Source organism: Myotis yumanensis, unplaced genomic scaffold (genome assembly GCF_028538775.1).
Source record: "Myotis yumanensis isolate MYYU_CA2020_CCGP unplaced genomic scaffold, mMyoYum1.0.hap1 SCAF_10, whole genome shotgun sequence".
Classification (NCBI taxonomy): domain Eukaryota; kingdom Metazoa; phylum Chordata; class Mammalia; order Chiroptera; family Vespertilionidae; genus Myotis; species Myotis yumanensis.
The window spans coordinates 30212570-30239715 of NW_027223761.1; the positions used below are offsets into that span (position 1 = coordinate 30212570).

Sequence of the window (27146 nt, forward strand, 5' to 3'; positions counted from 1 at the left end):
CTGAGACATTGTTAGATGGGAGTTGGCTGAGAAGATTTGACCAATTGGTAGAAACTCTAGGTGGAACTATAGAAATCCTTGGTAACAAGGCTGGGGTGTTCATTCTGGGGGAATAATAGAATAGTGGCTAACATTTACTATTATGGGTCATGCACTTCATGCAAAAGTGTCCCTGCGACAACCCTATGTGGTCGCTGTTACTCGTCCCATTTTGCTGACGTGGGATAGTGTGCTCAAGAAGGAGCCAGCGAGTGATGCATTTCCACAGTGGCGAGCAAGAGGCAGGTAGAGTCATTTGTTCATTCAGGCTACAGGTATTTAGTGAGCACCTACTTTGTGCTGGGCATTATTCTTGGGTATAGGGATGAGCAAAAGCAGAGCCTCTGCTATTGTAGAGCTGGCTCTGTGGTGCGGGAGACACACATTAATCAAACAGTCCTTCTAATTTATAAACTTACACCAGTACGACCAAGGTGAGGAACGTGGTTCTCTGAGATTTTTGTTTCTTTTTTTAAAAAACTTTATTTTCTTAGTACAGTTGACATTCAATATTATTTTATATTAGTGCCAGATGTATGGCATAGTGGCTAGACAATTATATAGTTTACAGAATAATTTCCGGATAATTCAAGTACCCACCTGGCACCATACATAGTTATTACACTATTATTGACTGTATGCCCTATGCTGACTCTACCTTCTTGTCACCTTCAGGGCCCCTTTCCCTGGAGCAGGGTAGAAATTCCTCTTCACTGAAGAGCTTAGCTTCTCACTGTGCCTGTAGCTGTGGCTTTTCACCTGCCTTTACCACCATTCCGGGCAGCCCTGTGATGGAGAGTAAAGGAAGCTACCCCTTTGAATAGTCACCATCCACCCACCTTTCTAAGTATCCTCTAACCCAGCGGTTCTCAACCTGTGGGTCGTGACCCCTTTGGGGATCAAACGACCCTTTCAGAGGGGTCACCTAAGACCATCGGAAAACACGTATATAATTACATATTGTTTTTGTGATTAATCACTATGCTTTAATTATGTTCAATTTGTAACAATGAAATTGGGGGTCACCACAACATGAGGAACTGTATTAAAGGGTCGTGGCATTAGGAAGGTTGAGAACCACTGCTCTAACCTTAGATCATCACCCCTCCCCTCCCCCAGGGCTGTGAACCTAGTTGTCTTCCTCCTCCTTTACTTCTTTATTTATGTTGACTGTTTGATAAGATTTTTGCCAAAGGTTCCAGAAGAATTCAGTCATTTGGAAATGAAATAACATTTTATGAATTTCATTGCCGGGAACCTTGGTCTAGCATCTCTGCCCCTTGTTCTGTTTCTTTTAGTGGTACCACCGCCTTCCCACTAAGCTGGAAATCCTGGTCTCAGAGTGCTATTTATCTCCTCTAACTGGGTACCAAGCCTCGCAAATTTTCACTCTTCACCACCACCTGATTCCAACCCTCCTTTCAGCCCTGATGCATCTTAGACTGTGTTATTGTGTGCGTGTATAGGCTTCTTTCCTCCATGCCTCCCTGCCTCCCTGCCTCCCCTCCTGTCCCCTCCCCTCTTCCTACCACTGGGAACAAGGTAAGTGCCCTGTTCCCTGTCAGTAAATGGGGCAGGTAAGCGTGTCTGTCTCACGGGGTTGTTGGGAGAGATAAACTGGATACTATATAGAGAATGCTTAGAATAGTGCCTGGCACTTAGAAGGTGCTATGGGAGTGTTAGTTATGAATATTATTATTACTGGAGCCCTCTGGTCCTTTGCCAGATGTACCATCCCCAAACATTCCTTTCATCAGGCCCCATCCCTGCTCAAAAGTCTGCAGTCTCCCCATGGTCTGTGTGTCAAGCCGTAGTCCCTAAAGTGAGCATGCAAGAGCAATTGCCAGGGTGTGGGAAGAGAAAATTGACTTCTTGTATGTTTTTTTAAAAAATTTAATTCTCTCAAATTTTCTATATTTGACTATGCTTTACACTGTATATTTTTGAGTAAGAGTACATTTATAATTTATAAATGTATGCAGTACAAGTGCATACTTTTTTTTGGTTAATCCTCACCTGAGGATATTTTTTCCATTAATTTTTAGAGAGAGTGGATGGGAGGAGGAGAGACAGAGAGAGAGAGAAACATCAATATTAGAAAAACACATCAATTGGTTGCCTCCCACATGCACCCCTGACTGGGGCTGGAGATTGAGCCTACAATCCAGGTACATTCCCTTGACTGAAATCAAACCCAGGACCCTTCAGTCCAAGGGCTGACGCTCTACCACTGAACCAAACTGGCTAGGGCAAAGTGCATACTTTACTAAATAAATGAATACACACACATTGGTGATATGTTAAAAATATTTCACTGATAGGGAAAAAATATTTCCCGACTCTCACTCTCCACCTGCCCCACCTTGTGTCTTTCAATTTCTGTCATTGCTAATCTTCCTAGAGATTCTCTCTCGTTTTCCCTTTTATTTCTATCCAGAAGTTCACCTTAAATGCCGCTTGTTCCATCAGGCCTGCCAGGATCGTTGTAGCTTGAAATGCTTCCTTCAAGCTCCCCGGGCATTCATTGTCAATACTACTCATTTGGCCCCTGCTGTTTTCCACTTGGAGTTGGGATCCTTTGCCATGTACATTTCTTGGCTCCATAGTTCTGTTAATTCTCACATGGATATACCTTTGAATTAGGTTTTGCTTGCTGACTTTATTTTGAGCTGTTTGTCATTTATCATTTATCGGGAGACACATGCCTACATTTTTTGAATGACATTAATGTTTCTCTATTGTATGGTAGTAATATGTAATTCTTTACTCTAAGGAAAAGATTCCATTTGCTACATTTTTTTATCTGAGTCTCCTCCTTAGATTTGACGGTGTGCTTCAGCCGAGGCAGACATTTATCTGCAGTGCAGTAATGAACATCTTCTGTGTGTGGATTTATTCTTTTCTTTGACTCCAGGTGACCTAAAATCATAATCCTTATGTTTAACGCCTGGATTTCAGTACTCATGGTCCGGAGTTCTGCATGTCCTCCTGGGAAGTGAGGGAAGCTGGATGGTACACAGAACAGATCCATTTAATCTGGGTTTCCCCTCAAACACTGTCAGAACGCTGTTTCTCAGCCAGGGCTTGTCCGGTCGTGACAGCAGCTGTGCGATCATTAGAGATCCTATTGGTCCCGGAGTCCGAGGGACAGGTTTAGATCTCATTTCTGCCACTTGCTGGTTGTTTCGACTTGACCAGGTCATTTCCTCTCTCAGGTCATTTCACCTCATCTGTAAAAGAAGCTTCATGATCCCTATGTCACAGAATTACTAGGATTAATTGAGAGAGTGTCTATGAATCTGCCGGCACCTAGGAGGTGGTCCATAAGTGTGTGTTTAAAAGAAAAAATAAAAGTGTCTCCTATGTCCTCTGTGAGCTTTCTGATGCAGAATATATTTTGGGGGAAATAGCTTCAGAGAGTGTGCCTGCCTGTCTGCGCAAACAGGCTGGAGACTGAAGGCTGGGCACCACGTTGGCCTGGCTTCTGGGCTTGTCTCTAATAGAATGTCTATGGCCTCCCCAGGGGCAGGAGGATTAATTAGTTAATCTTTGTAAAGTATGCTGAAGGTGAAAAGTGCTCTGTAAGTAGAATGGTTGAATTGCTATTGGAGACTTCATAATGGCGGTACCATTTCCTGGCAGTCTTGCCTGTCTTGGACATCAGTAATCAATAGCAGAGAAGGTTCTATGATGTTTTACTTGATAAGAAGGGATTCATTATGGGGTGTGTGATAACACAGTTCTTCTGTAGAATTGCAGATAGCAACCTGCCAGTTTTTCCCAGCAGAGAGATGCTAGGGTCACTTACATCATGGTCTCCTCCTCTGGCTGCTTGGGAATCTCCCCGCTAAGGCAGTCTGGTTGTAAATATCAGCCAGCTCAGGTAGAGGGATGGTTTGCCAGTTTTGAATGCTTTCTGGGTGTGGGGTACATAGGCTTTTTAAAAAAAAATTGCTTAAAATATTACAAAGAGTAGTACATTTGTCTCCTTTTTTTCCCCCCCTTGACCTTCCCCCAGCCTCCCCTACTCCCCTGTGTCTTGTGTCCATTGGTTATGCTTATATGCATGCATACAAGTCCTTTGGTTGATCTCTTATCCCCCCAACCCTCCCCAGCCTTCCCTCTGTAGTTTGACAGTCTGTTTAATGCTGCTCTGCCTCTGTATCTATTTTTGTTCATCAGTTTATAATGGTCTTTATTATCCATAAATGAGTGAGATCATGTGGTATTTTTCTTTCACTGACTGGCTTATTTCACTTAGCATAATGCTCTCCAGTTCCATCCATGCTGTTGCAAATGGTAAGAATTCCTTCTTTTTTTACGGCAGCATAGTATTCCATTGTGTAGATGTACCACAGTTTTCTGATCCACTCATCTGCTGATGGGTACTTAGGCTGTTTCCAGATCTTAGCTATGATAAATTGTGCTGCTATGAACATAGGGATGCATATATCCTTTCTGATTGGTGTTTCTGGTTTCTTGGGATATATTCCTAGCAGTGGGATCATACAGAAGCGAAGGAAGAGTGTTGAGTGGTTACCCAGTGATGCGTACCAGTATGAATAACCAATGTAGAGAGGTACCATGGGCTTGTAGAAGGAGAGGTGGTCCACCTGTGTGACCCTGGGCTGCTCACTTCTCTGAACCTCAATTTTCTCGGCTGTTTAATGGGAGCATAGTAGTTGATGAGTACAATCATAAAGATGGCTCATGGGAGGGTGGGTTTCACTCTTTCTGTGGAGAACTGAGGCGTAGGAAAGGTTTCACCGAATGGGTGGTACATGAACTGGACTGTAAAGTTTGAGCCCTTATTTACCAGGTGAGTAATGTAAGGAAAGGCCATCCATGGCAAAAGGAACAGCACAGGTGAGGCCTCTAGGTGCTACTTCATGGGCTGCCCAGACTTTGCTTCCTTTTTGAAGAAGCTCAGAAGTTAGGTTCTGGTGCACTTCTTGGTATCTGTCGGAGTCTAAGAGCAGACGGATCCTGAGAATCGTATCCCTGCAGAGCCCTGCATCCCTGCGATATTCTGACATTTCCCCCGCGAGTCTGTGGTTGTTTTTTAGCTGACACTATAAGCCATATGTTGAGTGTGGGGCCGGATGAAGCTTTGATACTAAACACAGAGAATGTAGTAGATTCGTCTAGAATTTAATATGCATTACTTGGTGTTTTGTCTCGTAAGCAAAGTTTTTCTTTGTTAAAATAAACATGTATAAAGTATTTATACAGCGCACATGGCTATGCATATTTATTGCAGAGAATCTGTTAATAATCTATGCCTCATCGGATTTTGCATTTCTGTTGAAATAACAAATGCGCCACTTGGTACAACTGAATGAATTTGGTGAATTTTCTCTTATCTGGGAGAAGAGAGGCCATTTCTCTTTTTCCAAACTTCATTTTCTTCAATCATCTTCAGCACTGGCCAGCTTCCCAGGTGGTGCATCTGGGGAACTGAATGCTTTTCTGGCTCTAAATGATTTTGTGTGTTTTTTTTCCTTCTCTACTCCCTTCTCTAGCACACATAGACACTTGCCTAGGGACTTAGGATTGCTCCTTTGAGTAAGAGCTTAGACTCCAAAAGCCCTCTTCTGTTACATGGAGGGGAAACCACACAAAACTGGCCATTAATTGAGCTCAGAGTAAGACCTAAGAGATTGTAACACAGGACAAGTCAGGAGCCTGGGAACTTCAGGGTGGCCGATGGGACCCTGGATTAGGTGAGAGAGAGAGGAGAGCCTGAGAACAGACATCTGGGCAATGTGCAGGGAGGCTGTGGGGAGAGGAGAGGGTAGGTAGGCCATGAAGCAAGGGTGGGTGTCCTCTGTAGTCATGTCCATGTCTGTTAAGATGCAGGAGGGTGGGTTTTAGAATCAGCCTGTTGGAATCCAGCTCTGGTGCTCACCACTGATTGGATCTTGAGCAAGTTACTAGTATTTCACCTCGTCGAACCTCAGTTTCCCACACCTGTAAAATGTGAACACCCATTCCCTGGCTGATGTGGTTCATAGGTTGGGCATCATCCCATGCACCAAAGGGTTGCTAGTGTGATTCCCAGTCAGGTGAGGGATGTGCAAGAAGCTGCTGATGAATTTTTTTTTTTTCTCTCTCTCTCCCTCTTCCTTTCTCTCTTTCTAAAAACTAATTAAAAATATTAAAAAGAAAAGTGAATACCCGTGCTTTCTTTACTGGTAGATAGGAAAGCTCCTGGTACATAGTAGTTGGTACTCAAACAAATGTTCACGCTTTCTCTTCTAATTCAGTGCCTACCCATGAGAGCTGTGGAATGTAGCTTTAACGCAAATAATGTTTGTTTTTAGAAACTGGCAAGGTGTTTACCTGGGGCCGAGCAGACTATGGTCAACTAGGGAGGAAGTTGGAGTCTGAGGAATGCTGGAGACCAGAAAAGCAGGGTTCGCCCCTCCCCTGCTCGAGACCATGGGAGAGCACGCCTTCGTCTCTGCACTGCTTAACTGGAGCAACTGAGGTAGGAGTGACTCTGCAAAGATGCAGTGCATCTCTTTTCCTTGTCTTTCAGCGAAGCGTTTACTGAGGGCCTACTGTGTGCGCATATTCCAGACATTATGGCAGGTTCCACGCAGAAATCTGGAAGGGTCCTTGCCTCAGGTTGCTTGTGGTTTAATGTGGTAGAAAAGGCAGTTGTACAGCTAACGCCACTGCAAGGCAGACTGTGTGTAACTCCTTTGGAGAGGTTCCAGGGACTCTGGGTCCACTTCCAGAGTGAGAAATGGCATCAGGGTACAGGGGTTGGGTCAGGCTTCGAGGAGGACGTGCCTCCAATCCCGGCCGTGAGGATGGTCAGACGTGAGCAAGCAGCTAGGAGAGGAGGACTTTCAGGTGGGCACACCGGCTTGAACAGTCACGGGGTAGGAAGGTGAAGTAAGTGTTTGAGGGACCCCTGGAGCAATGGGGTGTCTGTGGGCTGAATGTGAGATAATATCAGGAAGATGGGGTGGAACCTGACCAGGGGGCCTTTCATTCTGAGCTAAGTATTTCTGCACTTCTTTCTATATTTCCCAGTGTAGAAAGCATTGAAGTTCATTTGCTCATTCAAGCCCCTGTAGTTCCCTGAAATGTCTTGAATTTCTACATTTGAGGCAGGAGTCTTAATTTCTCCAGGGTGTGTGTTTCTGTTACTAAATTTTACTTTACTGCTGCCCTTAAAAAAAAAAAAAAAAGACTTGGATTTTTAGAAGAATGAGGATGGCCACACAGGAAATGTGCCTCTGAACTCAAGCTGGCTTGATAAAGGAATTCAGTCTTCATTCAGAGTCTGTCAAAAAATTAATAAGCTAGTGAGACTTCTGTAATTAGCATCAGACTAATTACAACCCTCTCCATACCTAGAGGGCTTCCCTTCCCCCAGGGCCTGCCTGGCCTCCTCCTTCCGGGTATGTAGGACGCTCTCCATTCCTGCTTCACATCCCAGCCCTGGTCCTCCGGGCCTTTCCTTAGTGCTGTGTGGTGGAGTCTGTCTGTCTTTCTCTGTCTCTCTTTATCTTTAATTGAAAAGGCACTAAACAACACCACAGAGACAATTTGGACATGGTAAGAATACTTAATAAAACCAGCCATAACTTACCACCTTAACACAACTACATTTCTTTTTGCATCTACACAGGTTCATCCTTTACAAAATTACTTATAATGTTTTGTATTGTCTTATTTATTTATTTTAAAATATTTTTATTGATTTCAGAGAGGAATGGAGGGGGAGAGAAGAGAGAGAGAGAGAGAGAGAGAGATCAATGATGAGAGAGAAGCACCGATTGGCTGCCTCCTGCACACCCCCTACTAGACATCAAGCCAGCAACCTGGGCATGTGCCCTTGACCAGAATCGAACCCAGGACCCTTCAGTTCGCAGGCCAACGCTCTATCCACTGAACCAAACCAGCTAGGGCTGTCTTATTTATTTTATCCCATGCTTTGCTTTTCTTGGTCTCTAAGATCATTTTAAATGGCTTTTATGTGGTTGGAAGATTCTTGGATTTTCCAAATCATTCTTTGAATGTTGGACATGGAGATCATACCCTTTTTTTTTTTTTTTAAATATGTCTTTATTAATTTCAGAGAGAGGAAGGGAGAAGATAGAGATAGAAACATCACTGATAAGAGAGAATCATTGATCGGCTGCTTCCTGCACGCCCCCTATTGGGGATCGAGCCCACAACCCGGGCATGTGCCCTGATCAGGAATTGAACCATGACCTCCTGGTTCATGGGTTGAAGCTCAACCACTGAGCCAGGCCAGCTGGGCAAGATCATATTCTTGTTTTTTTTGGGTGGGGGGAGGAGGAGGTGGCACTGTGGTGGACTCTGCACTGAATACTCGAATTGTTTCTTGAAGATACAAAGTTGGGGATGAAATTGCAGGTGCAAAGGCCATGAGTATCCTTATGACTTCCGCTGTATTTCTCTGCTTTCTATTTGGAAGAAGTTGCTTCCACTGGTAGTGAGTGAGGGAATGCAGCATTCAAGCTGATTTTGTCTGCTTAGCTTGTTCAGGGCCTGAGGCTTGGTATATAGGCTTTGGGCTCTTTTGCCAAGACTTTGTGGTCAGGTCGCAGAGCAAAGGCACGGAGGCTTCATGAAGCTTTTTAAAAAATATATATTTTTATTGATTTCAAAGAAGGGTGAGGGAGAGAGAGATAGAAACATCAATGGTGAGAGAATCATTGATCGGCTGCCTCTGGCATGTCCCCTACTGGGGATCCAGCCCGTGACCTGGGCATGTGCCCTGACTAGAATCGAAGCCGGGACCCTTCAGTCCACAGGCTGACGCTCCATCCACTGAGCCAAACCAGCTAGGGCTTCATGAAGCTTTTTGAGTCTCTGGTTTTATTGGCAAGATGAGGATGATAACTCCTACCACAGAAGGTCATTAATGAGGATTACTTGCAAAGTTCTTGGCACGTGGCAGGAACTCAGTTATTGTTGGGCCTTTTCTCTTCTTCCCCTTTGAAGCCTTTAACACCTTGTGGTGGCCACAATGTGCAGCACTGTGAGAGCCTGACATTGATGTGACTTATTTAGCTTCTTAGCAGGGCACTCTGAGGAGTCGGCTTGAGCCCGTGGCAGCTCCGTTTAGTGTTCCCCTCCATCTCTGCTGCAGTCTTTGGTGGCTGGTGTGTATACTCCCTGACTTCACTACAGGTTCGTACTCCAGGCTGTTTTCTGTTGGTAAATTGGGCCTGGAATTATCTCCACTGTTGATGTCCAGGTCTGACCTACAAGATCCCTCTTTGCCTGAGGCCCAGAGCCAAGCCAGTGTGGGCAGCTATAAACTGCTAGGAGGAAATGTCAAGCCCAAACACCGTTCCAAGCCCCGTTCACCTTGGAAAAGGCAAAGTGTTACCCTGGCAGAGGCTTGGCTGGGGAGGTTCAGGGACACCTGGGGAGACAGGAATAGCCTTGAACTAAGTTGATGATTCCAGATCTTCAAGGACCTGATTGTGGCCCATAGCTGACCAGTTGCCTTCTTTATGTCCAAAGGATAAGCTGAGGGAGGCAAAAGCTGTCTGGGCTGGGGCCTCAGGCAGGATGTCTGTCCAGACAGGTCCAGAGGGACAGCCTGGCAGGAGGGGAAAGCACAGGAAGATAGAGCTGCACTGTGCTATAAACATCCCTTCCTGTGAGCAGAAGAAAGCAAATAAACACAATGTTATCCATGCCGGTGGTTGTTATGGGCCAGGCCGTGTACTAATGCTTTATATATCACAGTAAACCTGACACAGCTTATAATCACCGCTTTACGAGTAAGGAGACAAAGGCTCAGACTGGGGAGTCACTGGCCTGGGATCACACTGTAGCTAAACAGTGGAGCGGGGACTCAGACTTGAAGTACTCAGAGCTCACATATTTTCTGTATAGATGAAGTGAAGTTGCATATGCCCTTTTACACGTGTATCCTCCCTTGGGTGAAAGCTCTGGAAGTCTGGGCTTCAGGGTTTCTGATTCCCTGAGAGTCTCATTTTTTTCCTTCTGGGTTATGTCTCATTTCTGGCCTGAGAAAGACTTTGAGATTTTAGTCCTGGTGGGCCTTCCTTTAATGCTCTTCCAGTGGTGATGACTGTGTGTTTCATGCGCTGTCAGCTTTGCCTCAGGTCCTGGGCCTCTCTAGCCATGCTTGGAAAATTCCAGGGGTAGCTCAGTGATTGGGGTTACCCCCCCCCCCCCCCCCCCCCCCCCGCATGTGTTAGGGCAGAGTATGTGTGTGGACAGGTTTGCTTCTTGACAGCAAGCACGCACCACACAGCCTTTTGCTTTCCAAGCCCTACGTGGGCCTGCTACCTGCACATTCCCTGTGAAATATTGGCTCTAAGTCCCGTCTGTCGGTGGAAGCCTGCATTTTAAGTTGGACAGAAGTGTTTGTGCTCACTTAGTGGGCACGGGCAGGGCTCTAGGTTCTGAAGCAGGTAGAGCTGGGCACCTGGTGTGCTAGTGGACCCATCAGGAGACCTGCTTTACTGAAGGTGAACAGCCAGCCTCTGAGGGACAAGGTCTAAATCAGAGTCAGAAGACCTGAGTTCTAGGTCTGGTTTTGTCCTGACTTAATGACTTTGGGCAAGGGCTCTTTCATCCTGTACCCCTAGCTCCCCCATGTAGGTGGGAATGTTAGACCATGTGATTCCTCATGTTTCTTACAGATCTAAGAGTCCCTTCCATCTGTGACTCTTATTTCATATAAATGATCACTGCTTAAATTTGTAATGCTCTTGCCTCTCGAGTCCCTCAGTGTCACAGCCAACATCACTTAACCCCTAGCTGCTGGCTCCACTGTGTTAACCAGTGTTAACTGGCATGTTAATCAGTGTTAACATTTGGGCATGTCAACCAACCGAGAAGTTATAGGCTTCAGTGCCACTTGAGCTTTGCTCTGCCTCTTTACCCTGATTCTGTTCTCTGCCCTTGTTCCTTGTCCCCAGGGCCTCCTGTTCCAGTTTAGGTCATTGGGACTTAGTAGGATGCTCCCGCCTGGTCCTACCAGGACTAGCAGTGTGGTTTTGACTCTCATCTCTGTGGCTCTGCCCTTATTGCCAGGGGCAGGCAGGCCTTGGTGACACTATCTTCCTGGCCTCCCCGCCCGCCACCCCCTCCGGCTCTGTGTGCTCTGACCTCCTGCTCACCGTGCTGGCTACACAGCGGTGGTGGATGGGGAAGCAGATACGAAGAGAAAGAGTCCACATCTCTGCCCTGCAAGAACTTCCAGGAACATAAATAACTCCTACTGCACAGAGTGAAAGTGCTCTCAGAGGTGTGTTAGTTGAGGGGAGCAGTGACGACAGGATGAGTTATTCCGAAGACACTAACAAAAGGAAGTATTACTTGAACTGGGTTCTTTCAGCAGAGGGACAACATGAACTGAAACCGTGGCTCTGAATCTGCTTGACCTCCTGGCACAGTCGGGATCCTGCCCATGGTCCAGCCTAGTTTTGCAGCCCGGCTGCCTGTCCAGCCTGCCCCTTCACTGCCACCCATCCTTCCGCTAGGACTACTGTCTGAAGGAAAGAAACTTCCACATATGTGATCTCTTTGATCCAGTGCAGTGCTGTGAAAGAGGCCAGAACAGGTTTTCCTCTTTTCATGACTGAGGAAACTGAGGCCCAGAGAGGCCAGCTGGGCGTTAGGAGAAGACCCAACGCAAGCAGCCTGACTCGGGCTGCTCTGGGCTTTGCTCTGGGCTCAGTCTGCAGCCATGGCCCTGAGTCATGTTGCTGGTTTAAATTCTGCCCACGTTTGGGTGAGGAGCACCAAGTGCACGTGCACGTGTGCACACACGCAGCCATCGGAGCAGGAAATGCAGAAACAAACAAGAGTGGAACCAGTGATTGGGTAATTGTCAAGCCCAGATGCCATCAGCCCTCATTTGCTGCAGGGCTAAAACTGTTTGTTGGAGGATCAACCTGTGCACAGGTTCTAAGTGAAATCTGTCAGCGCGAGTGGGAAAGGAGCTATTTTTAGTTTGCAGAGTCACTCACTCAGCTGTGTTAGCTGAGGTTTGAGCCAGTCCCCTACGCTTTCCACAGTGTTATTTCTGAAGGAGAAATACCACTTGAATGCTGTGTAAAACCCATTAATGAACCTGGAAGTTTCCAGGGCGTCTTTGTCCTGCAGCTCCTTCGGGAGGCTACCTTTCCTGAATGACCTTCCTCCTTCCCTATATTTAATGCATTTCTAATTTTAAGTTTGTGTCAAGACTGTGGGACTTCAGTGCCCTAAATAACACAGAAACCTACCACCAGCAATCAGCTGAGTCCGGAGGGCTCTGCGGCATTGAACGCAGCCTGGAAAAGCATTTCCAAGTTGCTGTCTGGTACGTAATCTGCTGTTCTTAGAGGAGCAGGAGGTCTCTGAGGCCACGGGCCCAAGCAGCCCAAACCTCCCAGGTGCAGCAGGTTTTGGGGCCTCCCCAAATATTCACCTAAAGCCTGTTTCATTAGGGATTAGAAAAGCTAACACATCTGTGCTGTCGCTGCTGACCTAACAGGAGAAATAATCCACAACAAACTTCAAAGCAGTGGCCTGGATTTGTCTGTGTGAACACGCAGGAGGGACAGGGCTGTGTTGTTCGAAAGAGACGGTAAAAGACTATGATACAGAAGCACGTGTTTACCACCTGCTGTTTTCTCATTTACTTATATTTATCACCTTTTCTCACTGAAACACAAGCTGCAGGAGGGCAAGGGCCTATCTGTCTTGTTCAAGGCTGGGTTCCCAGTGTCTAGAATAATTCCCAGCACCTCAGAAGTGCGCAGAGGGTGTTCCCTGACAATAAGTGAGAAGTGAATGAAAGAAGTGGTTTTGGAGCCATGTGGCCCTCTTCTGCTTTTCTTCTCTCTCCCTGCCGTCTGTAGTCCTCAATCCCAGGCCAGCTCAGGAACAGGCATTTTTCGGTTTTCAGGCATTTGGGCATCAGACGTATAGCAGAGCCAGAGAGCAGACCCCAGAATATGCACAGACAACCCAGAAATTTCTTACAGTATCGTAATGACGAGGCTTTTATGGTCTGCCTTTCAGCACTTCATGATTTACCAAGCGCTTTCACACATCATCTTTGGTTTTTCTTCTTTTATTCAACAGATGCTTACGTACGCCTGTCTGTCTGGACGCTCCATGAGCAGAATGGGGGAAGCAGAGGAGAGTGGAATAGTTCCTGGCTACGGGCTTGTGAGCTAGTAGTCGGGCTCAGGCAGGTTCATGGCAGGACAAGCAGAATGTGACAGAGGCTGAAGGGAGAGTCTGACAATGAGGCTATGTTGATCCCATCCCTTCCCTGTGCCCTTGGGGACTTTTTCTTTCTTACACTTTCAGTCCTTCTGGTTCTGTTGGATTCTGCAGGGGTGGGTGGGGGGTGGTGACTGGAAAGGCTTTTGAATTGGAAGCATTGACATGAAATTAGGTCTCAAGGGAGCTCATGTAAAGTAGCAGGGGAGCCTTGGCAAGAACTGCACTAAGAGGAAAGCAGAGGAAGAGCAGCTAGAGAGAGACCGAGTATTGACAAGAGAGGGAGCAAGCCAGCCAGGAACTGCAGCATCTCAGAGCCAAGGCCATTTCAGCAGGGAGGTCAGGGAGGCTGAAGACTGAGGCCTGCCATGGGGTTTGGTGATGGGAGGTTGGTGTCACCTCTGAGAGAAGCTGAGTCAGGGGCTTAGGGAGTGAAAGGATCCTAGGAAAGACAGGCTGCAGGTGTGAACAACTCTTTTAGGAGATTCATGATCAAAGGAGGATGAGGACAAACTCAGGAACTGGAAAGGAGAGCCCGGTTCGAGTTGGTTTTGTCAGCTTGAGGGGCTGGAGTGTGTCAGAGGCCGCAGTCAAGGATTAGAGAAAGAGAGAAAAAGCACGAGTAAAGGTGCAAAAGGGCTGTGGCAGCTGGAGCAGGGCCCCCACGGAGATGAGAGGTGGGGCTGAAATCACTGGGAATGGGCTAGTTCTGACCAGAAGGAAGGGTGCCTTTTCTCTCCGCACAGGAGTAAAATAGAAAGAGGACACGCGAAGTTAGAAGTTTGCGGTGGAGGAGAGAAATGCTTTCATTGAAGTGTGTGTATTCTTTGTCATTGAGCTATATCTTAGCTTTATTTATTCAATAAATGTTTAATGCATCCCACTGTGGGCCATGCACAGTTTCAAGGTGCCAAGGATTCACAAAGAAAAGACCAAGTTGCTGCCCACTACAGTATCCAGTATTATTAGTAATATGGTAATTATTAATATGTGCATCTCTAAATCAAACGTTGAGTTCCTTGGGAGCAGACCCTGTCTCATATAACTCTGAATAATTAGGGCCAGGCGTAGTACAAAGTAAATAATCAGTAAAGGTATGCTGAAAAAGTGTGAAAGCACCTGTTAGGTTGCTTAAATCTTCCTGGTTAGGTTGAAAGCCAAATGGTTTGCTGACGTGATGAGGTTAGTTTGGGGAGGCCTCCAAGGAGGGACTAGTTTGCTCTGTCATGGTGCACCCAGCACAGTCTGGTAACTGCCTGGAACAGAAGAAGACATGGTTTCTGGCTCTGATCCCTGAGTGGTAGGTAGCACAGATGTTGCCTCCATCACTCTAGGGTTGAGGAAACTGATGCTCAAAGAGAAAGCTGTCAGGAGCTCAGTGCTACATAGTACATGGCAGAGCAGGGCCTTGAACCTTGTTCTCAGAGCCCTCACTTTCCTCATTGCTAGCGCGGTACACCTACAGCTTCCTCTCTGGACAGTTGTGATCAGAATGTGGGCCTGGGCTCTGGCTATCACTAGGGTAGTTGGGTCTGACGGAGACCTGGAGCCCTCTCTAGGCTCAGTCTGGGTCAGTATCTTATGAAGAAAAGCAGGAGGAAAGGAAGAGCCTCAGTGAGGACTGGGATGTGAGGTTAACTCACTACTGTTGTACCATAGAGCTTGCCGGAGTTGAAGGTCTGATGAAGAGACTCTTGAATGTGGAGTGAGACCTGGGTTGGATTTTCTGCTCTGTCATCTACAGTCCACATGCCTGGGCCAGTGAAAACCTTCCAAGCCTTCCTTTTCTCACCTCCCAAGTGCGAGTAATAATACCTGCTTTTCCTTGCACCAGAGCCGCTCTTCCATCTCAGTCACTGGACATCTTAGGAGCTATACAGACCCGTATTGGATCTTGTGTCAAACACTTCTTAGAATCAGCGCCAGTGAAAATAGTGGAGCCCAGATGCTTGACAATCCATAGCCAATCTCTATGTGGTGCCGGAGAGTGTGGATTCCTGTCGCGGCGGTTCAGGCACTGGCAGCAAGGATGTCTCTGGCTTGCTCTCTCTCAGCAGCAGAGGAGATTCATCAGCACTGATTTAAAGTCTCAGTGACCTCATGTGTCACCACCACTCTCTGCAGCATTACGACTGCCCCAGGCTGTGCCCAGGGTCGCCCGGGAGCTGTCCAGCTGTCTTTTGTTGCATTTGACCTTGAAAACTGGGCGTTTCAGGGTGAAAGTAAATTGTGCAGAGGTTTAGAGGGAACAGAAGTCAATGAGGGTTAAAGGAGGCTGCAATGGTTTGATGAGAGAAACTCAAGGTCTGTGAAGGCTGAGTGAGTTGTGCCTGAATTGGTGGCTGGGGAACTGACACTACCTCCATCACTACCCCTATTCCCCTGGCTTGGACCCCCATAGCTGCTGCCTAATTACAGTGACAGCCCCTTCGTTGAAGACTTTCTTCCTCTAGTCTGGCCTCTTCCCAGTTGCCCCAATCAGCTGCCAAATGATGTACTAAAACATAAATCTGATTGTGCTAGGCTCCTACTTTTTTTTTTTACGATTCTTAGAAAATACAGAAAACATTCATTCTCACAGCAAACACTATTGGAAACGTACTATATGGAAGAAACTTAACCCAGCCTTTAGGATATAGTGGAGAATAAGGCTCAGCCTCTGCCCTCAAGGTGTAGGTGAAACACACAACCTGTAATCCCCACAACCAGGGTGCAAAGAATGGCATTAGTGTAAGTTCCAGGATTATTGTTGGTTTTGTTTACCACTGTATCCTTATCACCTTGATTAGCCCAGCACATAGTAGGTGCTCAGTAAATAATTGTTGTAGGGTTGAATGTATGCCCTTACTTTTTTTTTTTTTTAATGTATTTTCATTGATTTCAGAGAAGAAAGGAGAGGGAGAAACAGAAACATTGATGATGAGAGAGAATCGCCAATTGGCTGTCTCCTGCACGCCCCCCACTGGGGATCGAGCCCACAGCCCAGGCATGTGCCCTTGACCAGAATCGAACCCAGGACCCTTCAGTCCGCAGGCCGACGCTCTATCCACTGAGCCAAACCAGCCAAGGCGCCCTTACTTTTTAATGGCCTCTCATCCAGGATGAAGTCCAAAATCTCTAGCTTGTCATAAAAAGCTCTTCCTGATCCTGCTCCTGTCACGATATCAGCCTCATCTTGCGCCGGTCTCTCTCTTGCACTGTGCAGTTTATCTGTACCGAACCAATGAAATCATAGTGTTGTTGATACTTCTGGGTCTTTGCATGTGCTGGTCCTTCTGCTTTCCTTTGTACGTGGCTCCTTGGACAACTACTACCCAGTGGATAGCAAGGACGATGTCTTATATTCATGTCAGTATTCCTACCATTCAGTCTGACAAACCTGCCTCTTTCTCTCTGTGTTGAGTTTTTCTTGGTTTGATGCGGTTACCCACCTTCCTTGGTTCTGTGGAGCTGCTGTCCCTGAAGCTCTTTTCCACATCCCCTCTCCTCTCCTTTCCCTGAGCCTCCTGAGAGTCCAGATCTGGACTTTGTTGGGCTGCTGGAGGCCTGGCTCCTTGGCTGTGATGAACCCTGGCCTTCCTTTTGCCTTTCGTAAACATCTCCCTCCTGCTTGGCCCCATCCAGACAGCTGGACCTCTCTGCTAGTTTCACGTGCTCAAGAACCTTCCCCTGAGCAGGGCATGGATTTTGCCATTCCCTTTGCCTGAGGACTGGACTGTCTGTCCTGGACCCGGTTACTGTTTGGGATCCTTTTCTGAATGGCTGATTCCCCAGTGGAACACATCTGCTTGATTCTGAGTGTTGTTGCTGCTTAGACTTCCTGCTCAGAGGCCCTCTTTGAACTTGGTGCAGGCCTGAATTCGACCAGGCCCCTTTGAAGGCTGAGTGAGTTGTGCCTGAATGGCTGCCTTAGGAGCCAGCCCTGTAGTCACTCCTCTTCCCCAGTGGTTATTCCCATCTAGTTCTAGCCTTTTTTTGGCCTGCAATGTACTGAGCCACTGAGCACTGAGGCCTTGCCTGGCAGGCATCCCTTGAGACAGATAAAGAGAAAACATTGCTCTTGTCATTTCTAAAGAAGCAAAACCAGACCATTTTGTTGGGATGCAGCTTCCAAAATCCCAAGACCCCAGTCCAGTTAGTAGAGGGACCACCCAATAATGACTAGAAGAAGTGAGTGCTTGTGTGATTACATAATTCCCTTCTGTGATGCAGTGGTTCTCTCTGTGGGAACACTGCAGGTTGCTGTTTGGAAGGGAGCACTTTTTACTGGGTGCCTGGTATCATCCAAGATCAGGGGTGACTGGCTGTGTGGAGCAGAAAAGGAAGGAATCAGAGATGTCTTTGCAAAAAGAGCAGCTGCCGTGATGGTCGTGAAGCTTCTGGCTTTTCTGAGAGCCAGAGTGTAGGTAGAGAGGAAAGCAGCGGGCATGGTGGGAGCCCAGCACGGGTGCCGGGAGGCTGCTTGAAGCTCCCAGGAAGACCTTCCCATGGGCCACTGCAGGAGACCCAGCTGGCTGGGAGCAGTTGCTTACGGCTGCTGAACGAAGTGCATGTGTGATCGTAGCCAGCACTCCCAGGACTGAGTGAGGACAGTTCCTCACTCCAGAAAGGTAATTTAGTCATTCTGGAGTATCTTCTCTGTGGTTTCATTTCCATGTGGCCCGTTTTGGGTAGGATTGATTAATAGCCTGGAGCATGCATATTATTCGAGGATAGAGTCTGCATGAAGGAGCAACAAATAGGAGAAGGACTTGGAAGAATCAAAAGACTTTACATTGTGGCTTGATTTTTGGACAATCTGCTTTACTTCCCAAGGCCTCAGATTTTGCATCTGTCATATATAATAACTAGAGGCCCGGTGCACAAAAATTTGTGCACTCGGGGGGCATCCCTCAGCCCAGCCTGCCCCCTCTAACAGTCTGGGAGCCCTCACAGGATGTCCTACTGATGTCCCTGTGGGGAGCGGGCCTAGACCGCAGTCTGGCCTCCCTCTGTGGAAGGCAACTGGCCGATCAGGTATATATTTACTTTCTGAAGGCAGCACAGACTCCTTCCTTATTTCTTTCCTCTGTGGTTGGAGAATAGGGGACTAAAAGGTGGAGACAGAACTGTGGCCGGGCCTGGGGCTCTTGTAGGCAGCAGAAAGAAGGAGAAGGATGGGGAAAGTCTAGACACAGTTTTCTTCAATTGTCCTCCCTTCCTCCGGGCCCTTGCTCTGTTCTTTCCTTGTTGTGGTGGATGCTTGGGCCTCGGACTGACAGGAGCCCAGCGATGGTGGAGTTCAGCCCCCTCACTTCTCAGCTGAACATACAACCGCCTCACATTCCAAGTGGAGCTGTTTTCAAGTGGCTAAAGTGCTGGCAATTCATGCCCCCTGGCCTTTCCCCTCTCGGGTTTCCTCCTTGGGTCAGTTGTAAACTTCACTGAGACACCGAAGCAACTCTGCCCTGGTAGTTCTGCACCGGCCCCTGCCCGGGCCCAGCCGGGCACTCTTCCTTGAGGTCTCTGGGTCCACAGTCTGAGCTCAGGGAGGTCACCCAGAGCCCGTTCCCCCGGACAGGTGGGGCAGGGGGGCTAGCTTGAAGAGCTGGAGGAAGATGGCAGAGTAAGAGTTGGTATGAACCAGCACCTGCTTAGCCAGACTTCCTAAGGTCCCCACCAGGCCCAGGCTGGGCCCCTTCCTCACACCAGGAGGATCCCAGCTGAGGTCCCCTCCTGCACCCAGCGCTCTCCTCCCTGTTCTACCACTGGGGGAAGGGAGCAGCTCATCTGCTCTGGACCCTGCCAACCTGGCAGGCTGAGGCACAGGCGGTGCAGCCTAGGGTGCTGGTGGCTGCAAGCCTTCTCCCCCTCCCTGAAGCGTGGGGCGGGGTTGCAGCAGCTCACAGCTGCCCCTGGGCACCATGCATGGAGACACCGCTCTCCAATGAGCCACCGTCCGCCCGGGACCTGTGGGGGTTGGGGTGGCCTCGGGCTCCCACTGGCTCCACTGAAGCCAGACTCGGCTTGGCCAGCCAACCCCGCCGCCCGAGGGCTGTGCATGCCCCACGGGCCTCATCGCCCTCATGAATCGCTGTGGTCTGGTCGTCCCATCCCAGGAGTGGCCATCCCAATCGCCATGGCTCACTCCCTGGTGCAGTTGGGCCTGCCCAGCAAGCATGTAGGCAGGAGCTGGGCCTCTGAGGGGAAGGAGGAGGGATGTGCGCACCAGGGCAGAAGTGGGGAACTTGGCGGTGTAAACACAGCGCCCTCCCCCTGCCCCCTACCCCATGTCGTGCCGGCCCCTCGCGCTGCATTCCCGAACCCCTGGGTGCCCCTGCCCAGCACTGTGCTCTCAGGCCTGGGGTGGGGGTGAGGGACCTGGAGCTGCGGCCTGAAGGCAGCCCTTGCTGGCTTGGAATCGCAGTGGTCGATCAGGGAGGGATGCGGGGTGCCAAATTCCGCCTCTCTCTCTCTCTCTGAGGGCCCCGTGTCCCTGGCGGGTGGGTGGGGGCTCAGGCGAGACGATTGGCATCGCTTGCCTTCACCTGAGCCCCCACCCACCCCTCGGTTGCACACAGGAGTGGGCCCCGTCCCCGGCGGGCGGGCGGGGCTCAGGCCGCACACGGGGGCCTGGATGGTGGCTTGCGCTGTCCTGTCCTGCCTGCCCCATCTTTGTTGGTGGTTAATTTGCATATCACTCTGATCAGCCAATGGTGGGCATAGCGAAGGTACGGTCAATTACCATGTTTGTCCATTATTAGTGTAGATACTTATTAGGCCTTCCTCTCCAAGTGTTTGTCAAAATGATGTTATGGATGTGAAAGCATTTAATAAACTATGAAACAATAAACAGATGTAAGTTATGTTAGTAGGTTTCTTTGTCATATCTAACCTATGGGTTTTTAGGTCTGGTAGCTCTTTGGAAATCGTTGTCAGTTATCATGGAGCTGGAGTTTGATATGAATCATTTTTATGATTTCTGTGTTCCTCTTTATCCATTAGTACTTATCAAGTACCGAGGGTGCATTCAAGCTGTGGACTTGGAATGTGACAACAGGGAGGACACAGAGTCCTCCAGCTTTCTAAATGGGATGTGAATAATAGTATAAATCTCCTGCAGGTAAGAGCTGAGGACTGTGAGCAGAGAGATCTAGAAGCAGTGTCGAGAAGAGCGTTGTTGGCCAACTCTCTTGAGTCTTTGGGAGATCTTAGAGGAGATGAAATTTGAAGACTGGGGAGATTGAATTTAGTGGTTGAGAAGATCAAGCCTCTTTAGGCTTCTGAAGGATCCATGTGGGAGGAGGCTGGTTCCTTCTGAGGCAGTAAACCTGGGGACAGTGTTGTCAGGCTTTGGTTTGAGCACAGAGGTTGGCAGTTAAGAATGACTTGATTTGGAACAATAGGATATTTTAAAGAAATAATGATAGCTCCTATCTGTTGAACATTGACTCTGTACCACATATTGTGCTAAGCACTGTATGAACATCACTTTCAGTTCTTATCATGTTCTGTGAAACAGTGTACTATTTTATCACCATTTTGTAGAGGAGGAAACCAAAACTTGAGGTAGTAACTCATCTAAGGACACAACTAGGAAATAGCAGAGCTAACACACAGTGGCAGTGTTGTAGACTGGAGGGTATAGACTAACATAGTGGCAGCAAAGATGAGTTTCTGAATGTCTCAACTCCAGCCTCCTTACTTGCAAATCCAGCTTATACCACTTTACAAGTCTCAGATGAGAGTGGAATATTTTTTGGACAATTCCAGTTGCCATTTCAGGTATGAGCTACCTGAGGATAGGTAGCATGTCTTGGTTGTGGAAGTATCTTTAATACCTGGCACAGTGCCTTTCAGAAAGCAAGCGGTTGGGATTTCTTATGGAATTAAATAGAAACCTCTCCTCACTGAGAGTCGGAGTCACTTGTTATGGTTTGATTTCACTCATCTGAAACATTTGAACATCTGAACATCTCATGGGTGGTGGTCTTCCAGAAGAGAGCATATGGTGTTGCAGAATGGGCACTGTGTTTTAGGATTTTAAAAAATTTCATACCCCGGCTCTGGTTGGTGTGGCTCAGTTGGTTGGAACATTGTCCCATGCACCAGAAGGGCGTGGATTTGATTTCCAATCAGGGCACATAAGTAGGTTGTGGGTTTGGTCCCTGGCCGGGGCACATATGGGAGGCAACTGATTGATGTATCTCTCTCACATCGCTGTTTCTCTGGGTGTGTGTCTCTCTCTGTCTCTCCTCCTTCTTCCCTCTCTAAAATCAGTAAAAATCTCAAACTCTGTTGAGCTGGGGGAGAGGGGCTAGGTCACATGGCAGGCACTTGTGGAAGCCTTAGGGGCTTGAGCTCTACCCACTGTGGAGCAGGCTTGAAGAGGTCTGTGGTGGGATAGCTGTGGACAGAACTGTGACATAGGAGTTTGGAGGGAGAGGAACAAAAATAGAATGCTGACTCCTCCAGTGTCTCAGCATGAGGGTCATGGAAACACAAGCATCTTTCTCAGCCTGCAGTGCTCCATTCCTCAGATGCCTGCTTAAGGGTAAGGGCACAGAGTCATGCAAATGGTACCTTTCCCTTTGCACCTCTCAAGGTGAAATTGCTGCTGCTGCATGGGGACTTGTGGGAGCACTTCCGTCGTTACTGCTGTACAATGCATTTATCATTCTGCTCCCCTGGCACACTTTGCCAAGCTGCATCATTTTCCTGTTCCTTCCTTCCCTGCGTGATGATGATGCATCTGGTGGCTGCAGCCTCCCTGATCAGAGTTTGTCGTGTAATGGAAAGAGCAACGTACTAGCTAATAATGACAGCAGGTAGCTGTCCTGGTCTGGTGCCCGGTTCTCTGCTGAAGACTTTCTAGACATCATTTCTTTAATCCTCATGGCAACCCAGCAGAGTCAGGTTATTATTCCTATTTTCAGATGAGGTGAGTGAGGCTCAGGGGTGGTCACATGACTAGTAATTGACAGAGTTGTGATTAAAACCCAGAGCCTGCCACACAGCCTGTGCTATGAAATATCAGATTTCCATGTCAAGCCCTAATGTTAATTCTCTGTGCAACCCGGGGCCAGAGGCTCTGCCTCCTGGGGCCTCAGCTTTCTAATCCATGTCATGAGAAGCGGTTCCGAGGGTTCTTCCAAATCGCTAACGCCAACACCATTCCACCTACCTATTTGGAGGCTGATTTCTTTTTAGCTTTGAGATTGTTTTGTTTTTGTTTTATAGTGGCTGGCTAGCTGCTATGTCTAAATTCCGTAGCAACACATTAATACAGGCAGTTAAGACTATATGTGTAAAAAAGTATGGATCATTATTGTATAGTAGAACTTTCTATAATGATCGAAATGGTCTGTATCAGTCCAGTATAGTAGCTGATGACCACATGTGACTACAGAGCACTTGAAATGTGGCTAGTATGAGAGAGGAACTGAATTTTAAATTTTATTTTATTTTAATTAATTGAAATATAAATAGCCACATGTAGCTAGTAGCTACTATATTGGACAATGAGGGTATAGATGGTATAAAAATATAAAACCAAATAGAGTATGGATTTTTTCATTCCTATCTCATCTTTGTCTTCTGTATCCCAACCAAGGCTTCTGATTTCCATGTTTATTTTTCCAGAGGTCTAATACTTGACATGTTATTACATTTATATTTTGCTTGCAATTTTCAACACACTCAAACATACATTATTGCATTATTCCTCAGATAAGGAAACTGAGGCACAGAAGAGTTAAATATACTACTAGGAGCTGAGTAAATACTTTTTGCATAAATAATTTTTTAGAGAGAACCAGGACTGGAAACTTAGATGTTTTTTTTTTTGATTTCTGGCCAGTTTCCTTTAGTTTTCTTATCATTGGTGTGCCAATCATAGAATAAAGAGACTTTGCTCATTACAGATAATTCTTTTAATGTTAGGTGGGGGATTTTTTCTTTTCATTTGATACCTTTCTGTACTATTTGATTTTTAAAACTTTATATAGGCATTATCTTAATTATAATAATAATGTAGGTATTTGGAGAAATTGTATGAAATGCTATGAGACCGCCTAATGGAGCTGTTTCTATTTGGAGATGTAAGCTGAGCACTGTCATGCTAGTCAAACAGAGAGAGGCAGGGTTTTCAGGTAGGATCTGTCGTCAGAAGAGAATTGAATCCCATCTTGATTTCTGGTAATGGTGGAGTAGTTTTTAGACCAACCATCCCACAGAAAACGACTGTAAACTCAGACAAAATGTAAAAAAACAATTACTAGAAGGAACTGGAGAGTGATTGAAGGCAGGCGTATCTTCCTAAGTGTCAAGATCCCGATGGTCAAGGAAAGACCGAGGAACTATTCCAAATTGAAGGATTCCAAAGAGACATGACAACTCGATGAAATGTACAGTTGTGAGCTAGATCCTTTGTAGTAAAGAACATTACTAGAACAACTGATGAAACCTAAAGGAGTCTGAAGTTTTGTTGGTAGTTACAGTGTTAATTTTTTAGTTTTGATGGTCAAGTTGTTGTTATGTAGAGAGTGTTGTTGGTTTTGATGACTAACATTTTAGAGTGGCATCCATTTGGCAACTTGCTTAGAAATAGTTCAGAAGAAAATGGAGGAAGAGAGGGAATGGAATTCAGGGGAAATATGGATAAATGTTAATATTTGGGGAATGTGAATGAAGGGTGAACAGGAGCTCTTTGTATAGTTCTTGAAACTTTCTTCTAACTTTGAATTCATTTCAAATTAAAGGATTTTAAAAACTTAATCCTGAACAACAATAATGAAAATAAAACACATCAACATTTAGGGCATGCAGCTAAAGCAGTGCTTTGAGGGAAATTTATATCTTTAAGTACATATATTAAAAAAGAAGGAAAGACTAGCTTCAGTGACCTAAGGCTCCACATTTAGAGGCTGGAGAAAGAAAAGTTAAGTAGAAAGAAGGAAATAATAAAAGTAAGGACAGAAATTAATAAAATAGAAAATAGACAAAAGTAGAGAAAAATAATAAAGCCAAAAGAAATTCTCTGAAAGTATCAATAAAATTGATAAATCCTAGCTGGACTGATCAAGAAGAAGAAAAGAAATCACACAATACCAGTATCGGGAATACAGGTAGGTGTGTCACTATAGAGTCTACAGTTGTACACTCTCACACACAGAAAAGAACATTATTTAGCCTTAAAAAAGAAGGAAGTCTTGCCATTTGTAACATGGATATAACCTAGAGGGCAGTATGCTAAGTGATATAAACCAGACACAAAAAGACAAATGCTGTATGAGCTCACTTATATGTGGAGTCTAAAAAAACTGAACTCATGAAAGCAGAGAGTAGAATGGCAGTTGCCAGTGGCTGGGGTGTGGAGTAAATGGGAGATGTTGGTCAAAGGTGCAGTTATGAGAGATGAATAAGCCTGGAGATTAATGTACAGTATGGTTAATGTAGCTAATAATTTTGTATACTTGAAATTTGCTAATAGAGTAGATTTTAAGTGTTGTTACTACACACACACACACACACACAGTAACTATGTGATGTGATGGATGTGTTAGTTAGATTGATTTTGGCAGTCACTTCACAATGTATATATATATACCTCTAATTATATTGTATATCTTAAATATATACAGTTTTTATCTGTCCGTTATACCTCAAAGCTGGAAAAAATTTAATATCCATTTGTGAAGAAAAAAACAAAACTCTTGGCAAATTAGATATAGAAGGGAACTTCTGCATTCTGATAGAGGGCATTTATAAAAAGCAAATGTCATAATTAAGGTGAAAAGTTGTGTTCTTCCTAAGATCAGAATAAAGCAAATGTGTCCCCTCTCATCATTAATTGGATGGAGATTCTAGCCAGTGTCATAAAGTAAGAAAAAGCAATAAATGGCTTAAAAATCAGAAAGGAATAAGTAAACCTGTTTTGATTCACAGATAGCATGATTGTCAACAAAGAAAATCTTAAAGAATCTATAAAATAACTATTACAACCCAGAAGTGAATTTAGCAGAGTACAAAGTCAACATTCAGAAATTGATTATATTTTTCTATAGAAGTAGCAAAAAATTGGAAGATCTTTAAAAAGCAATTTCTTTTTCAATTATATCAAAAAGCCAAATCTATTTAGGTATAAACTTAACAAAAAATGTGAAAGACCTGTCATAAAAACTACAAGATAGTGCTGCGAGAAGTTAAAGACCTAAATAAATGGAGAGATATCTCAAATTCATGGGTTGGGAGACTCAATGTTCTTGTCAGTTCTCACTAAATTGATTTGTAGCTTTGAAGTAATCTCAATCAAAATCCCAGGAGGCTTATGGGTAGAAATTGACAAACTGAATCTAACATTTATATGGAAACATGAAGGACCTCGAATATTTAAAGCAATCTTGAAGAAGAAGAAGAAGAAAGTTGAAGGATTCACTTTAAGATTTTTTATAAAACTACAGTATGTCAATAACAAAAATACAAATACCTTAATTTTTAAAATGGGCAAAGGACTTGAATAGACATTTCTCCAAAGAGAAATGATCAATAAGCACATAAAAATATGCTCAACATCACTAATTAGGGAAATGCAAATCAAAACCACATGAGATTACACTGTACACCCATTAGGATGGCATTTATATATACATATCAACCAAAAAACTGTTGGCCAGGATATGGAGGAATTGGAACCCTTGTGCACTGTTGGTGGAAATTTAAAGTGGTGCAGCCACTATGGAAAACAGTGTGATGGTTCCTCAAAATATTAAAAATAGAATTATAAGATCCACCAATTCTACTTTTGCATATGTGTTCAAAGAATTGAAAGCAGGATCTTGAAGGGTGTTCATAGCAGCATTATTCACAGTAGCCAAAAAGGTGAAAGCAGCCCAGTATCCACCAGATGAATGGATAAGCAAAATGTGGTATATATGTGCCATGGGATATTATTCAGCCTTAAGAATGAAGGCAATTCTGACATTCTGTAACATGGATGAACATTGAGGACATTATGCTGAATGCAATAAGCCAATCACAAAAAAGACAAATATTGTATGATTCCACTTATACAAAGTACCTAGAGTAGTCAAATTTATAAAGATAGCAAATAGAATCTTTATTCATAGTAGCCCCAAATAGGGAACATCCCAAGTATTCATCTGTGGAGAATGAATAAAAAACTGGGGGTATATTCATGGGATTCCATAGGAGTGAAAGGATATATCCAACAACATGGATGAAATCTCAGAATCATTATTCTGAGTGAAAGATGCCTTACACAAGAATACACACTGCATGATTCCATATATATGAAATTCTAACAGGTAAAACTGAAACCAGTAGTATTATTTTTTATTCATTTCAGAGAGGAAGAGAGAGGCAGAAAGACACAAAAACATTAATGATGAGAGAGAATCATTGATCGGCTGCTTCCTGCATGCTCCACACGGGGGATCGAGCCCACAACCCATGCATGCACCCCGACTGGGAATTGAACCATGACCTCCTGATTCGTAGGTTGATGCTCAACCACTGAGCCACGCCAGCTGGGCTGAAACCAGTAGTATTAAATTAGGCACACATTATCATCTCTGTTTTACAGATGGGGACACTGGCACTCAAAGAGGCTAAGCAACAGGCCTAAGACTGCACAGCGGGTCAGTGGCAGAGCTGGGCCTGCCACCCAGATGTCTTGACTGCAGTGCAGTGTCCTTTCCACTATCCCAGGTGGCCTTTTTAGCATTTTGGGATATTAGTACATTGTCCATGAGGAGAGCAGTGCTGAGGGTGCAGGTGGCTTGGGATTCCTTTTGGTCTGAAAAGTGCCCTTCCAGCTTCCATGTGGAGCCTGTTAGAATGGATTCCGGTGGTTCGTTAGG

At 45.7% G+C, this 27146-nt stretch overlaps 1 protein-coding gene across 1 annotated transcript in view; it reads left to right on the plus strand.

The window, feature by feature from the left end:
• SERGEF (secretion regulating guanine nucleotide exchange factor) overlaps nucleotides 1-27146 on the plus strand; it is a 191574-nt gene that overhangs the window by 41371 nt on the left and 123057 nt on the right. Inside the window, 1 exon segment of the mRNA XM_070428210.1 lies at nucleotides 6363-6529. Within this exon segment, the coding sequence (XP_070284311.1) occupies nucleotides 6363-6529 (167 nt within the window).